Raw genomic sequence first — 14,760 nt, 5'->3', positions numbered from 1 at the left:
GGATGCAAGTCCCTAGGGCGCCTGCACCTGCCTGGGCTACACTCGCCAGAGTCCTTCACAGGCTGACCGACCAGCAGGTGACGCTGCTGCCCCACAGCACTTGGGAGCTGGGCTCCTTGTCTCCTTACCGATGGCTCTGGAGACGGCCAGCGTCCCATTGACTCTCCAGCAATCTACGTGTGACACGAAGCCGCCCAGCGCCTCGATGCGGTCCTTCTCATCCTGTGGAGACAGCCAGGGTGGGTTGGGGCTTGCAGGCAGGTGCCCGTGGTGCTGCCTGAGGAGAGATGCACTGGCTTCCGAGGCAGTGCTGGTGAGGCTGCGAGAAGATATGACTGACCCAAAGGTCCCAAAGACGCATGACCTTGGCAGGAACGACCAAGCAGGTTACTGCACACACAGACAGGGGCCCATCCCTGAGCAGCGATTCGGGTCCAGGAAATGCTCACGGCCGAAAAAAGACATAGAGCCTCGCTCAAGTCAGATATGGGTTCCCAGTTGCCTCATCAGTCACACGGGGATGCTGTCCCTTCCTTATAGGACCAAGTGTGTGGTTCCTGTGGCCACTTGGCAGGGCTGGATGAAAACAGAACCAGGCCCAGAATGGCCTGGAACGAGGTCCTTGTCCTTCTCACCCCACCCCCACCCCCACAAGGGCACTGTCCAGCTCCACAAAAGTGTTCCAGGCCTAAGAGGACAGGACGGGAGTTCCCAAGGTGGCACAGTGGAGATGAATCCAACTAGGAACCATGAGGTTGCGGGTTCCGATTCCTCGATCAGGGGGTTAAGGATCCAGTGTTGCTGTGAGCTGTGGTGTAGGCTGACAACTGAAGTTCCAATTCAAACCCTAGCCTGGGAACCTCCATGTGCCGTGGATGCCGCCCTTAAAAAAAAAAAAAAAAAGGACAGGAAAGAGGCTGGGTCCAGCCACGAGTTCTAAAAACCACTTAGGTCCCTTAAATTGCCCTGAAGAAGAGGTTTCCCAGATGTCAAGCGCCCCTGCCCTCCCCTGCGGCTCCCACCTGTCACCTCGCCCAGTCTAAGACTGGGCATCCTGGGCCTTGGGGTGCCCCATTTTCACCTCAGCTGTCCTTCCCCCTCATCTTCCCCACCTGCCTGAGACAGCTGCCCCAAGGCCAAGCTGGGACTGGTGGCCCCGTTGGTTCCTAGCAGCAGCCAGTCTCATGTTTCTGCTCACCTCCCAGCCCCTCTGGCCCGAGGCCTGGCTCACCTGTGCGCTGCCCAGGTAGTCAGCTGGGCCTTCCATGACCCCCACCGTGTGTGCTCCTGCTCCACCCTACTTCTGACGGTACGCCCGGCCTCCTGCCACACCCTCCCCCCTGCACAACTCTGGGCTCCGGGAGCAGCTGCCTGCAGGCCCACGTCCCCAGCCCTACCCTTCTACATGGGGTGTCCCACCAGCCCCTCCAGGGCCCACACTCATAGGAATATCCTACCTCAAGCTCCCCAGCCCCCAGACTAAAGGCAGCGCCATCCTCTTAGCTGCCCAAGGCCTCTTCCCCACCCCCCAAGCGTGGACTCTTTCTTCTATGTCCCTCCGCAGCGGCCTCTGTGACCCAGCCCTCAGCTTGCCCTCAGCTGGTCTGATCATTCCAAAGGCTTCTGGGTTCCTTACAAAAAGTGCCTCCTGCCACAGAAGCAGCCGTGATCTCAGTGGCAGGTCCTGGCTGAACTGTCCTCTCCTGGACTCTAGCACAGGCCTGCTGGGCCTACACCTGCCTCCTTCCTGTTCGTTTCTGCAGCTCCCAGCCCCAAGCCTGGTCCCTTCCAGCTCCAACTCAGCGTCACCTCCTCCTCCACAGCCCAGGTGGGACCCTGCAGGTAAAGCTCTCCCCGCAGGGGAGACAGGAAGGGCTCAACTGGGATTCCTGGCTGCTAACACCCCAAGCTTTAGGGGACCCCCAGCCACTCGAGTCAGGCGGGTGCCCTCCCTCTGGAGGCATGCCAGGTATCTCCTGGGAAGATGGCCCCAGCCCATCCGAAGCCCTTACCTGTCGCTCGGGTCTGTGTGGCTCCATCAGCTTCACCACCTGCCCCTGCTGCACCAGGAGCACCTGTGAGTCCCCGAGCCAGGCGACGTGCAGGGTGCTCCCGGCAATGAGCGCACACACCCCTGTGGTGCCGCTCTGCAGCCGCTGTGGGGAGAGGAGGCATGCGGGTGAGGACAGAGAGGCCACTGCGCCACACACCCACGCCAGCCAGCCAGACTACCCCGAAACAGTGCTCACGGGAAACAGGAACAGACTGACGCGCCAGGGCCATGCTGTGTGAAAGGGGTGTTTATGAAAAGTCAGCAAACGAAGACTCTGCTATCTGTGGTGTCAGATAGCAGTGGGTGTCTGGGGAACAGGGGGTGGGCAGGGATGACAAAGGACAGACGAAACCTTCGAGTGATGAAGTCTGTTACCATGGTGAGCGTGCAGACGTGCCAAAGCCACCACCTCGGACTAGTGGAGTCTGTCCTGTGCCAATTATATCTCAGCAAAGGTACTTTTAGATGATCATACCTAAGCTAAACACCTGCCTCAGGGAACCCTTTCTCAACTCCAAGAAGCAACCTTGAGCTCCAGGTGACAGTGGCCAGGAGGGCGGGACTCCCACCTCATGTGTTCAGATGCAAAGTCCTGCCCTGGCGACTTTGGTAAGGCCTGTGCCCCCCTGTCCCCCAGGCCTTTTCTGAGCTCAGCAGCCTGCAGGGTGGGGGTGGGGGGAGATGGTAAATCCTGTTACTGCTTCATCCTGTTACTGCTTCTTTTACTCTGTGTGTGTGTGTGTGTGTGTGTCTGTGTTTTGGCCACACCTGTAGCATGTGGAAGTTCCTGGGCCAGGAACCCACACCACAGCAGTGACAACACTGAATCCTTAACTGTTAGGCCACCAGGGAACTCCGGATGTGTTTTTACACGTTGAAGGTTAGTGGCAAGCCTGTATTAAGCAAGTTTACTGGTGCTTTTTTTTTTTTTTTTTTTTTTTGTCTTTTTGCCTTTCGAGGGCCGCTCCTGCGGCATATGGAGGTTCCCAGGCTAGGGGTTGAATCGGAGCTGTAGCCACTGGCCTATGTCAGAGCCACAGCAATGCGGGATCTGAGCTGCGTCTGCAACCTACACCACAGCTCACGGCAATGCCGGATCCTTAACCCACTGAGCAAGGCCAGGGATCGAACCCGCAACCTCATGGTTCCTAGTCAGTTCGTTAACCACTGAGCCACAACGGGAACTCCACTGGTGCCATTTTTCCAACAGCATTTGCTCTCTTCCTGTCTCTGTGCCACATTTTGGTAGTTCTTGTGATGTTTCACTTTTATCACACCTGTCATGGTGATCTGTGGTCAGTGATCATTGATGTTACTCCCGCAGAAAGTCCCTACTTCATTGAAGGCTCAGATGATGGCTAGAGTTTTTTTTTAGCAATAAGGTAATTTTAAGGTACATACATTGTCTTAGACGTGATACTGTTGCACACTTAGATGAGAGTGTAAACACAGCTTTCGTGTGCACTGGGAAACCAAAAGATTCATGTTACTCACTTTATCTGATACTCACGTTATTGAGGAACCAATAACATTGGGGAACCAAATTTGCAAGACCTGAGGTCTGCCTGTACTGGTCCTGTGACTTGTGTTCTGTATCTTCTGATGTTAGACAAATGGAGGACCTTATGACTACTGACAGGAGTGCCCCTCCCAGGGCTAATTCCATCTTGTGGGGGTTGTACCTCTCCTACACAAGCCAGTGGAGCCCACATCCTCTGTGACCTCCTTGGTCCCCCACCAGGCCAGTGTATCCCCTGGACTGGATGGCTGGGGACTACCCCTGTAGCCCAGAACCTGCCAGGCTTATTCAAACCATCTGATCCGAAGCTTGCTGTGGTGCCTGCCTGCCTCACCCAGGCCTTCCTACAGAGGCCACAGTGAAGGCCTGGGGCCATGCCGTCCCCTCTCCACTAGATCTCCTGACCTGACCTGGTGCTTCCCGTGTGGCCCTGTATGGTGTGGTGTCTCCTCCTGAGCACTGTGTGTAATAAACACCTCTTTCTAAGCAGGTGCCTCAATCTCTATCATCCTACTGTACCTGACTGAGACAAGATCCTGAGCGCATTTGAAAACAGGCTGTGCCTCCCCACGAGGGCTGCATACCCTCTGCTGGTGCACGGGCAGTCTCACAGAAACCCCCGGCTGGTCCTCACCTCCCTCTTGGCTTTCCGGAGGAACATCTCATCGGTGCAACGGAAGGCTGCTCGGAGAGCCGCTGCAGGGTCTGTGGGCAACTCCGGCTGGCGGGCAGCATTGGCATGCACATGCACACTTGCATACCTCGCGGCGTCCACCCCACCATGCCCGTCAAACACAGCAAAGTAGGCGCGGTCCACAGAGTCCTGGAGGGGAGGCACAGTGTGGGTCATGGCCCTGCCCAGCAGAGGGTCACATCAGGGGGTAGAGCTGGGTGCTGAATGGGGCAGGGTTTGGACAGCACGGCCTCTACCACCAGACAGGCTGGGCTGTCTGGGTAAGGATGACCCTTGGGAGCCTTGGTCTCTACTCTGGGCCCAACTGCCAGGAGTGTGGGAAGAGATAACAGGCATCAGGTGGCTCCCAGTGGGGCCGGGGCCTGCCCAGGTCCAGGGGTGCTGGACAAATTGGCTCCCAGTGGCAGCTGTGGATGTCTCTCCCGCTTGGTGCCCAGGGTCCCTCCGCAGGCTCCCAGGCTGTCCTGACTGAGGCAGAGACCTTCTCCACTGGCTGTATACTCACTGACAGGCCAAAGAGCTGGTTGAAGGCGGGGAGACACACATGTCGGTCCTCCATCCTGCGGCGGGCATTGCGGACGGCGTGGACAGAAACCAGCCACGGCCGCTGCAGAACCTGGGCCTCCACAGGCTCATGCTCCTGCACCTGCTGCTGGCTGCACACTTCCCACAGCTGGTTGAAGAGGCTCCGCGCCAGGCCTGCAGCATCCAGCACTGAGGGGGGATGGAGGGCAGTTAGGGAAGTGCTTCCCCTGCCCTCTGAAGCTCCCCAGCCAGTGCAGCCTAAGAACCCATGCCATCCTGTGCCATCAGCATGAGTGGCTGTTGTGGCGACACACACCAGGAGCCCCCATCCCATGGCCACTCCTCAGAGCCCATCCCAAGGAAAGAGCCAGAAATGCAAAGATACCTTGAGAACAAGTACAGAGTCATTTGTGATTGTGGCATACTTAGAAATAATACATGTCTGACAACAGAGTAAATTATGGTCTGGTCTCCTGATGAAGAATTCAGCTGCATTAAAAATTATTTTTGTGGTGTTTTCACTGTGGGGCAACAGGATCGGTGGTGTCTCTGGAGTGCTGATATGCGGGTTCAATCCAGGCCTGGCACAGTGGGTTAAGGATCCAGTGTTGCCTCAGCTTCAGTTTAGGTCAAGACTGTGGCTCAGATTTGATCCCTGGCCCAGGAACTCCATATGCCGCAGAGCAGGCAAAAATGAAAAAAGAAAAAGATTTTTGCAACTAAACACAGAATTGCCATTCAGCCCAGCAATTGCACCCAGGGCTCATAGATCAGAGAAATGAAGACTGATTCACATCGCGACCTGTGCTGGGAGGTCCCAGCAGTGTGACAGCTGCGAGCTAGAATGGGCCCAGGTGTCTGTCCATAGGGGAAGGACAAACCCCCAGACACAGAACCCTGCCTGGTGCTCAGTGGAAGGGGCAGGGGCTACAGACACAGAGTCCCTGGGGATGCCAACCCCGAAATCACACTGTGTAGGCCACTGAGATGCATCCTTGCAACAAGGTTATAGAGACAGACATGGTGGTTGTCAGGGGTGAAGGTGGGGGTGTCGGCGTGGCCAGAAAAATAACACATCCATCCTTGTGGGATAAATTATGTCTAGATCACGGTTGTGATAATTCAGTACAGTTTTGTACTGCTTCTAATGAGACTAAAACGGAAGTGATGGTGAGCAGTCCCAGCCTGCTCTCTCTCTGGCTCTGTTTCTCTCACTCTTAGCCTCCCAATCTCTGTTTTTGTCTGTCTCTCCCCATCTCACAAATCAGTGGCTCTAAGGGAGGCTGGAAGCCATGCTGTGAAGATACCCAAGCACCTGTGCAGAGGCCACATGCCATGTGGGGCACTGAGGTCTCCTGCCAGGGGCCAAGTGATGGACTGTCTCGAAAGTGGGACCCCTGCCCCACTGGCTTTTGTCTGATTATGGCCTCACGAGGGACCTGGGGCCCAAACCACCAGCTCTGCCGCCACCAAATTCCAGACCCACAGAAACTGTGGGATAATAAATGTTTATTGTTTAGAGCCACTAAAATTGGGGGCAATTTGTTATGCAGCAACAGGGAATACTTACCCCCCACAACATGAATTTTTAAAGGAAAACCCCAAAACCTACCCATACCTAGCTTCTAAAGAAAAGACGGACAAGAAACAGGTCCAAAGGGACCCCAGGCGCTGTGCCGGGGACACCCAGTGCACTTCTTGCATAACCCGGGGAGATGGCTGCCTAGGTACCTGCAGAGGGGCTCCAGGGCGGGTGGCTGGAAACAGACTGGAGTGGAGTGGGGCCAGTGGCTGCAAGAGAGGGGAGCATGGGGCCAGGGAGGCACTGACAGTCTGTGGGCAGGAGCCCATGGGAGATGAGTCTGAGGGAGTCCATGGAGCAAGGTGGGTGCCTCGAATGCACCACTGCCATCACGCTCAGGACACAAGGGACATTCAGGTGTTTGGGAGACTGGGGACTGGCAGGGCTGCCAGGGGGCTGTGGGTGCAGGAAGGCTCAGATCACGAGCACAGGTCCATGCGCAAGGCTCCGTGTTGTCAGAAAGTCCTGTCCAGCTGGGTAGCACAGTGACGCTTCTTCTCTCCACCCCAAGCCCCCACCCCCAGGCTCTGTACATGTCAGGCTGACACCCGGGAGTGTCAGAGGTGGGGTAGCAGAGGCATTGGTCATTCTCTGCTCAGGCCCTGTTGCTACTTCTGCTGACGTGTGCAAACTGGACCCTGGGCTCCAGTAAGGGCAGTTCCCAGTAAGGATGACAAGCAGTGGGTGCTCAGACTCCAGATGTAGCTCAGAGGAGCTGCTGGCTGGTGGGGGAGGCCACACAGCTGCCTCAGTCACACCACTGCCCTGGGTGGTAAGTCTCAAAGCAGTCTGTCTCTTGTGAGGCACAAGGCCAATTTCGCAAGAGGCAGACTGCATTCCACTCCCATGACAGTGCAGAGCTGACAAGGGCAGCGGGCCCAGGCCTGCTGGGTGGGCAGAGCCGTGGAGTGTCCCGCCTTCCCAGCGGGAGCCCTGAGGCCCAGGCGGGGTGTCAGCTGCACAGCTCCTTCCCACCAGCAGGTGGCGATGACGGCCCAGCGGACGCCTGCAGGCTTTTGCAAAGGACAAATGCTGGCTGTAGCAGGAATGCGGGGGCTGGGATGGAACACAGTGGGCGGCAGCTGGGGAAGGGGGCAGGGGTTGAGCCAGTATTCCTCCATCCCCCCAAATCTGCCTTCCATGAAAAGTCACTCACGTCTCAATTAAAGAAGACAGCAAAGTAACACAGTTGCACAGGAAATGGCAAAGGAGGGGAAATCTGTGAGCCCCCTCCCTCGCCCCCTGTCTACAGGGGCTGGACCCCCAGGACCCACCCTGCTTCCCTGCATCCTCACTGGCCTGAGGCACCTCCTCTGGGCAGCAATGGAGAGACTGGGCCCCTGCTCCAGGCTGGGTCTGCACCACACTCCACCTGGGCCACACACAGGCCCCTCGCTCTCCACGGTTGTGATCTGACATTTGGGTAAAATACAGTTGGAAGGAACTACTAGGAAAGTGACAGGAGGGCTTGAAAAATGAGGGCCCTGCCTGATTACGAGGCTCACTCCTGTCCTGGGCTCCTCCAGTCACTGACCACTGTCCCAGGAACAGGACGCATGCCTCTGTGGTGCCTCTCCAGGCTCTCAGGGACCCCCAGCCTCCACCTGACAGGGTCCCAACTTGGATCAGCTGAGACATGCCCTGAGCTCTGCATGTTCTACGACTGGACACTGACACTGCCCCCAGGAAGCGGCTCTCACGTCACCATCCACACATAGCCCTCTGGGGCAGAGAAGTGGGTGCCCAGAGGGCTCCTCTGTGTGAACTGGGACAAGGATGTGTCTCCTGGGCTGTTGTGAAGCTCAGGGTCAGGGCTGTAGTGTCCACCAAGCAGACTCCACGCTTGTCCCCGCATCTGCACTCTGTCACCCTGTCCTGAGCACAGGTGCCCAGTGCTACCCATGACCACCCATCAGCCAGTAAAACAGGAAAGGGGGGCCAGGTGAGCCCTGATGCTCCCCTGTGGCCTGGCCCCCGACTGGCTGGTGAATTTACCACCCACTAAGCCCGGGGCCCCCAAGAGGGAGAACTCACAGGTCACGGGGGCCTTCTCCTCCTCATCACCATCCTCATCCTCCTGCTTCAGCAACTTCCTAAACTCAGAAAGGTCCATCTGTAGCAGCCGGGAAACAGCCTCGTGGGCCAGACTTGCCGCAAGCAGTGGTGGAGCGTTCCTAGGGGTGCGAGCCGGGAGTGAGAGGCTGCTCCTTGGCAGATGCCAGCACCCAAGGCCTGCACCATGCTCCAGGTAGGCACCACGGGCCCCTTTTCACTCAGGGTGGCCCTTCTGGAGATCACAGTGACTGCTCACTTCCCATGTACGGCCACGACTAGCAGGTCAGCCTCTGGTCCTCAAGCGGGGTTGGGGCTGGTTGGATGTGACACCAACATCCCTTGCTGCACCAAACATGTGCTGGGGCAACTGGTGGGAAGGGGCTGTCACAGACATGTGGGCTGTGTCTGCTGTCCTTGGTGGCCAGGCCAAACAGTCCCACGTCCAGCCTCATGACAGCTCCTGGACACCAAAGCCAGCTGGAGACCCCTGGGGGTCGAGGAGTCTTTTGGTTGAACTTAATCTCCCAAGTTTATAAGTCTCAGTTCTAACACCGGGTGCCTCAGAATGTGGCCTCATTTGGGGACAGGGTTGCTGCAGACGCAACCAGCTAAAATGAGGTCATGCTGGAGAAGGGCGGGCCCTACTCCAGTCACATTGGTGTCCTCATCTGTGAAAAAGGCAAAGATTGGTATGAGGATCCTACAGACGAGGGCTGCCAGCCACCCCTAGAGGGCACCCGCCTAGTTGCCAGGATCCGGAGCTGCTATGTTCCTGTGAGTTGGGCTGCCCAGCCTGCAGTGCTGCCCCAGGAAAGCAGCCTGGGGAGTATGGGGCCCGCAGGCTGGGTCTGAAAGGCCAGGCTGAGTGTGCAGCCCATGGGGCCCAGATGGTGAAGGGGGCCCTGGGGAGGCCACCATCAGGACAACAGGGGCCACAACCTCTGTGTGGCTTGAGGAGGGACAGGACATGATCCCACTGCGGTTTTTAGACCTCTCTGGCCTTGCCTTGGGGGGTAGACTCAAGGGTAAAGCCGGGCTTGGCAGTGGACGGGATGGGACAGAGCAGGGGTTGGGCAGGGGACCAGGCAGGTGTGTAGTGAGCCTCAGGTTCCACTGAGGTTGAGAGGTTTGGGACCAGGGGGCCTGTGGTCTGGCTGGATGGGTTGGCGAGGCTGGAAGTGGGGTGACCCTGGGGATGCCCGGGGCCCAGACGTGGCTGGGTGCTTTGATGGTCAGCACAGGCAGGAGTGGGACAGCAAATAAGGGCAAAAGAACCCTCCCCTGGCAGGATCCCCCTCACCCCCCAGCAAGTCTGCGGGTGGAGACACAGGCAGATGGGAAGTACTCCAACCTGCCTGCCCAGCCCCTGGCCTCAGAAACCGTCTCCTACCACCAAGCCGCACTGCTGCCCCTAGGATGCATTGGGGCCTGTCCCTGAGGGCCGGGCTAAGTCCAGGGCAGCTAGTGGCTATGCTGGGCTGACACCAGCCTCCCTGAAGAGCAAGGACCCCCAAGAGCCGGGGGGTGGTCACATCCCTCCAGCGTACAGGCTGTGCCTACAGATGCTCTAGGGATCAGTTGGGATGAACCTGTCATTTTTTAAAATGAGTGACTCAGGGAAGAAGCCCCTGGAACTGCCTTTGAAAAACAACCAGTCAAGACACAGAGGAGTGAGTTCCTCTGTCATGTGGGGATTTCCTGCCAGCCAAGGGGCTTTCCTTTTTCTCCTGGTTCCCAGTGAGGGGCGAGGCCTGGCTGCTTCCTGCAGGGAGGCAGCTTCCGGCATGCGGAATGAACAATGCCTGGCTGTGGGCCACGGTGTGGCTTCCTGGCCACCCCTCCCGCCTCAGCCAGGGGTTCTGCCAGGTGCCCAGGCTCCTAAAGATGCCAGTGATACCCTGGTGAGTGGGAAGGTAGGTGAGGCCTGGGCACCCGAGTAACGCTGTCGCCCCAGCCACCTTGGGTTTCCAAGGAGCCTGCAGTATAGCAGCAAAGGTGAGACACACATCAGCAGTGACAGTGTCAGGGACGCACTGCTTGGGGACCTGAGATGTGGCCACCAGTGGGGAGGACAGGAAGTAAGTCACTGCAGCCCTACACTGGGTGATCTGACTTCTGGACAGTCTCATACAGGATTCCACTCACAATCTGAAACCCCTCTCAGACCAACATGCCCGGGGCTGAGGTCTAAGAACCTGCATGCAAGCTCTGGGACACCCATGTGGGACCCCCATATGTCACAAGTGTGCAGACATGTGACATGTGTGAACATCTGTCTGCATAGGAAAGAAATACTGGGAAGAACTAAACTAATGGAAAATATACCTATTCAAATGGCCAGAAAACATGAAACTTTAAAACATTATGGTTTTTTTGGAGTTCCCATTGTGGTGTGGTGGAAATAAACTGACTAGTACCCATGAGGCTGCAGGTTCGATCCCTGGCCTCACTCAGTGGGTTAAGGATCCGGAGTTACCATGAGCTGTGGTGTAGGTCGCAGACATGGCTCAGATCTGCGTCGCTGTGGCTGTGGTGTAGGCTGGCAGCTACAGCTCCGATTTGACCCCTAACCTGGGAACCTCCATATGTATGGTTATAGCCCTAAAAAGAAAAAAAAAAAAAAAAAAAAATGCGGTGTAGGTCACAGACTTGGCTCGGATCTGACGTTGCTGGGGCTATGGTGAAGGCCGGGATCTAGAGCTCCAATTTGACCCTTAGCTGGTAACTTCCATATGGCTGGGCGCAGCTCTAAAAAGACAAAAAAAAAAAAAAAAAAAGAAAGAAAAGAAATTTTTTCTTTTTTTTTGGCCCTGCTGGTGGCATGAGAAAATTCCCAGGCCAGGATCAAACCAGCATCATAGCAATGACATCAAATCCTTAAATGCTAGGCCACCAGGAAACTCCTAAAATGTTACATTTTAAGATGCTTTAAGGTGGACTGGGGAGCGGCTACGGGGACAGTGGGCTCTGGGGCTGTGACCCATGGCCTCTTCCATCACTGATGATCTCAATCCTGCTCTGTCATCTGCTAGTTAAAGGAAGCTCATTCAACACCTGCCCCCAAGGCCTGCCCACCCCACTCCCCTCTCACCCGCCTGCTGCCTGGCCCTCCAGGGGTCCCACCCCACCCTGAGTAAGACCTAGTCTTCCAACATCTAGCCTGAGACCTCTCCCCACTTCCTGCCCTCCCTCCTAACTGAACTCACTCCATGAGGCCCTGCATAGGCCCTCAGACTGACCTGATTTCTCCAGTTCAGGCCCCAGCCCAGGCAGGATGCTGGTCATGGCTCCCACCTGTCACCTTCCCTGCCTCACCCCCACCTCCCCTGCTGTGAAACCAGCCCCCTCCCTCTAGCACGGCCCTTCTCCCAAACCCAAGACCTGGCTGATCACATCAGTGCCCCTCCCCGGGGGCTCTGCTGTTACCCAGGCCACTCTGTGCCTCGACCTCCAGCCTGCTTCTGTTCTGTCCCGAGGGCACGTCATCCCTGGCCCCGCTGGGCACCACACCTGCCTAGTAGCTGCTGGGGGTTCAGACCCTCCATGTCCCTTCTGTCCACTGAGGTGCCTGCTGGGCACCCAGCCCTCCCTCTTCTGTGCTTCTGCCCCTCATTTCTCCCACATCCAGCACCCTGACGCCTGACTTCACCTCCTCAGGCCCCAGGTCTGTTTGCTCCAATCTGCTTTACGCTACCTGCCTCCAAAGCAAAGCCAAGCCACCAGCATCACCCTCCACACATAGCATGCACGAGGGACATGGTCACCAGCACCTCTTCCTGAGCTGTGTGGACATGGCCCTGGAGCAGCCCTGTGGCCCTCATGCTCCCAGTGCTGCTGACAGTGATTTGGCCTCGAGCTCCACCAAGCAGGACCTCTCGGGAGGCAGCTGACCTGCCACGAAGGAAACGCACTTGGGGACATGAAAACACCAGCGCAGGGGCCAGGGTGTGTCCTGGCATTAGGGGTGTTGCAGTGACCAGGGAGGGTGGGCACAGCCCCTGAGGAGGGTCAAGGTTCACACTGAGGCCACTTGGCCCACCAGCCCTCACTGCAATGAGCAGTGCACAGCTCATGGCAGCACACAGATCTCCATCTCCCCCAAAAACCCGCTAAGCTGGTTGTGCTCCTCTCCGAACCTTGTCTTCATGGCCTCTGAAATGGGAATGGTGCCACCTCTCAGTGTGATGGCCAGGGGACAGTGTGGCCTGTGTGCTGGGCACATGGCCTGGCTCTGTCCTGCCGCAACTGCAAGGCCTTGGGCCAGTCTCTTTGCTTAGCTGCCTCTGCTCCCTGTGTGAGACGGGACAGAAACGGGACCTATTGCTTCATGCCTATCGTGGGTTGAATTGTGCCTCCTGAAAAGATGTGCTGAAGCCCTAACCCAGGGGCTCAGAATGTGACCTTCTATGGAATTAGGGTCTTGGCAGGTATAAGATGAGGTCATGCAGGAGCAAGGCAGGCTCCTAATCCAACAGGTATCCTTACAAGAAGGGAAGAAACACAGACAGATGAGGTAGACGTTGTGTGACAACGCAGCCCCTGACTTCCGGCCCCCAGGACCATGAGGTGGGGCATTTCTGTTGTTCTAAGGCACCTGGGCTGTGGTGCTTTGTCATGGGGATCCCTTCACCTGCCAAGGGACTTCCATGTGGAACGGACTCAGCATGAGAAGGCATGGGGACCAGGCAGCCAAGTTCTATGCCCACCTCCCCGCCACATCCTGGACCGCACGGCTCACCTGCTGCCCAGGAGGCCCATCGCCAGCTCGGCCAGCTCGCCCTCCACCTCCTCCTGGCTCAGCACCACGCCTGGGACCTTCCACGGCAAAGGGCTGTCTGGACTCAGCGGGGCTGGGAAGTCGTGGAGGAACACGTCCAGGAAGCTGGGGATCTCCTCTGCCGTCTGGCTGTCCTGCTGTGAGGCTCCCGAGGCCATGGCCAGAGCATCCCGGGGGCTGCAGCCAGGCTGGTAGGTCTTCACTCTGGTAGGGATGTGGGGGGAGGAATGTGAGCATCAGCAGGAACATGGGTAGTCATTGCCCTTGCCTTGCAGCACTGAGTGCTGAGAGCTGAGTGCTCACTGGCTCCGCCTTCCTTTAACACCGCCATCATCCTGGCACACAGTTCTGGGGCCCACATGGGAGGGACAACCCTAGGTGACCCAAAGGTCAGAGAGGCAGCTTCAGGAGAAGAGCCGGGAGAGATGTCCTGGAGGGGGGAAGGCGCATTCTGGGCAGACAACCCCTGTGGCCAGAGGTTGGCAGGAGGGGGACCCAGGGCCAAGCCAGGTGGACATACCCCATTAAGGGGCTCAACCTGACCTGAGGCCTGAGCAGCAGGACATGAAGAAGTGATGCTGTTGGGCCTAGGAGCCTGGAAGCTGTGCCCAGAGGAGAGAAGGGACACGTGTTGGGATAGTGGCAGGGCCACCATGCAGAGGGCATCACAGGCAGGCAGGAAGCAGAAGGTTGGCTCAGAAGGGTTGCAGCGTCTGGGATGTGGTCAAGCCTTTTAAGTCCTTTCAGGAGGAGCCTCAGGCCTCTGAGGCTGAAAAGGCTTGACCATGTCCCCATACACTGTCCTGGGCTCCCAACGGATTGGAGTCTGGAGGATGCAGGCGGCTCGGCGCCCCTTGAAGAACAGAACCACTGACAGGTCTGGAAGAATAAAGACAGAACACAGGAGGGCAGGCGCAGGGGCGAAGGGAGAGAGGAAGCAAGATGTGTGTTCGCAGGGGATCTGGAGCGCAGAGGGTGGAGGGTGAAGAGAGGTAAACTCAACACACAAACCCTCTCTCTTCTGTCAGAGACAGGAATCGGGGGTTAACTTTTTGAAGCAGAGACACACGAACAACACAGAAGCCGAGCACCTGTGATGGAAGGTTCTGGGGCCAGGATCACACTGTCACCCCTCCTGTCCAAGCACAACACAGCCTGGACTGCAGAAAGCAAACGGGGAGACAGATGAAGGACATAAAGAACAAGCAGGTGACAGCAGAATGCATACTGTCTGTAACCACAAGGGTAAGACAGTGAGCAGGAGACAGGGCCAGGCCAGCCCATGGGGGTGGTGAGGGCCACCGGGTAGGCGGTGGCCAGGCCAGGCCCAGGACAGCCTGAGCCAATGACAAACAAGAGGAAGGTGGCGTGAATTTCCCAGCAAACTCAGTGGCCCCAGGGCAGAAAAAGAGGCTAAGCTGCCTCTTCTGCTGGCTAACTACTCTGACATGGGGCTCAGCAGAGAAATGTGAGTAATAAGGAGCTGCTGCCTGGGGCTCCCCTGCAATTGAATCCAGAAACAAATACTTGAGGTGCTGAAATCCCTGGCAGGCCA

The 14,760-nt window shown here is 57.3% G+C and overlaps 1 protein-coding gene across 3 annotated transcripts in view; it reads right to left on the bottom strand.

The window, feature by feature from the left end:
- The window catches only part of PPM1F (protein phosphatase, Mg2+/Mn2+ dependent 1F), a 42,745-nt gene that overhangs the window by 24,333 nt on the left and 3,652 nt on the right, over positions 1-14,760 (bottom strand). For 2 of the 3 annotated variants that reach the window (XM_021073287.2, XM_001926857.6), the window contains exons 2-7: positions 13,167-13,409; positions 8,408-8,547; positions 4,772-4,980; positions 4,207-4,395; positions 2,013-2,156; positions 129-222 (exon numbers count right to left, since the gene is read on the bottom strand). In XM_021073287.2, coding sequence (XP_020928946.2) covers positions 129-222; positions 2,013-2,156; positions 4,207-4,395; positions 4,772-4,980; positions 8,408-8,547; positions 13,167-13,363 — 973 coding nt within the window. In that variant the 5' untranslated portion in view covers positions 13,364-13,409. Of the gene's footprint in view, positions 1-128; positions 223-918; positions 2,157-4,206; positions 4,396-4,771; positions 4,981-8,407; positions 8,548-13,166; positions 13,410-14,760 lie in introns of all 3 variants that reach the window. The other variant, XR_014826095.1, reaches the window with a different exon arrangement.

This window comes from Sus scrofa, chromosome 14, assembly GCF_054392235.1.
Source record: "Sus scrofa isolate SSC_HxYL_T2T_F1_AM1 chromosome 14, Sscrofa_HxYL_maternal_Yorkshire_Landrace_v2.0, whole genome shotgun sequence".
Lineage (NCBI taxonomy): Eukaryota > Metazoa > Chordata > Mammalia > Artiodactyla > Suidae > Sus > Sus scrofa.
This window is presented reverse-complemented; position numbering and strand designations above follow the sequence as displayed.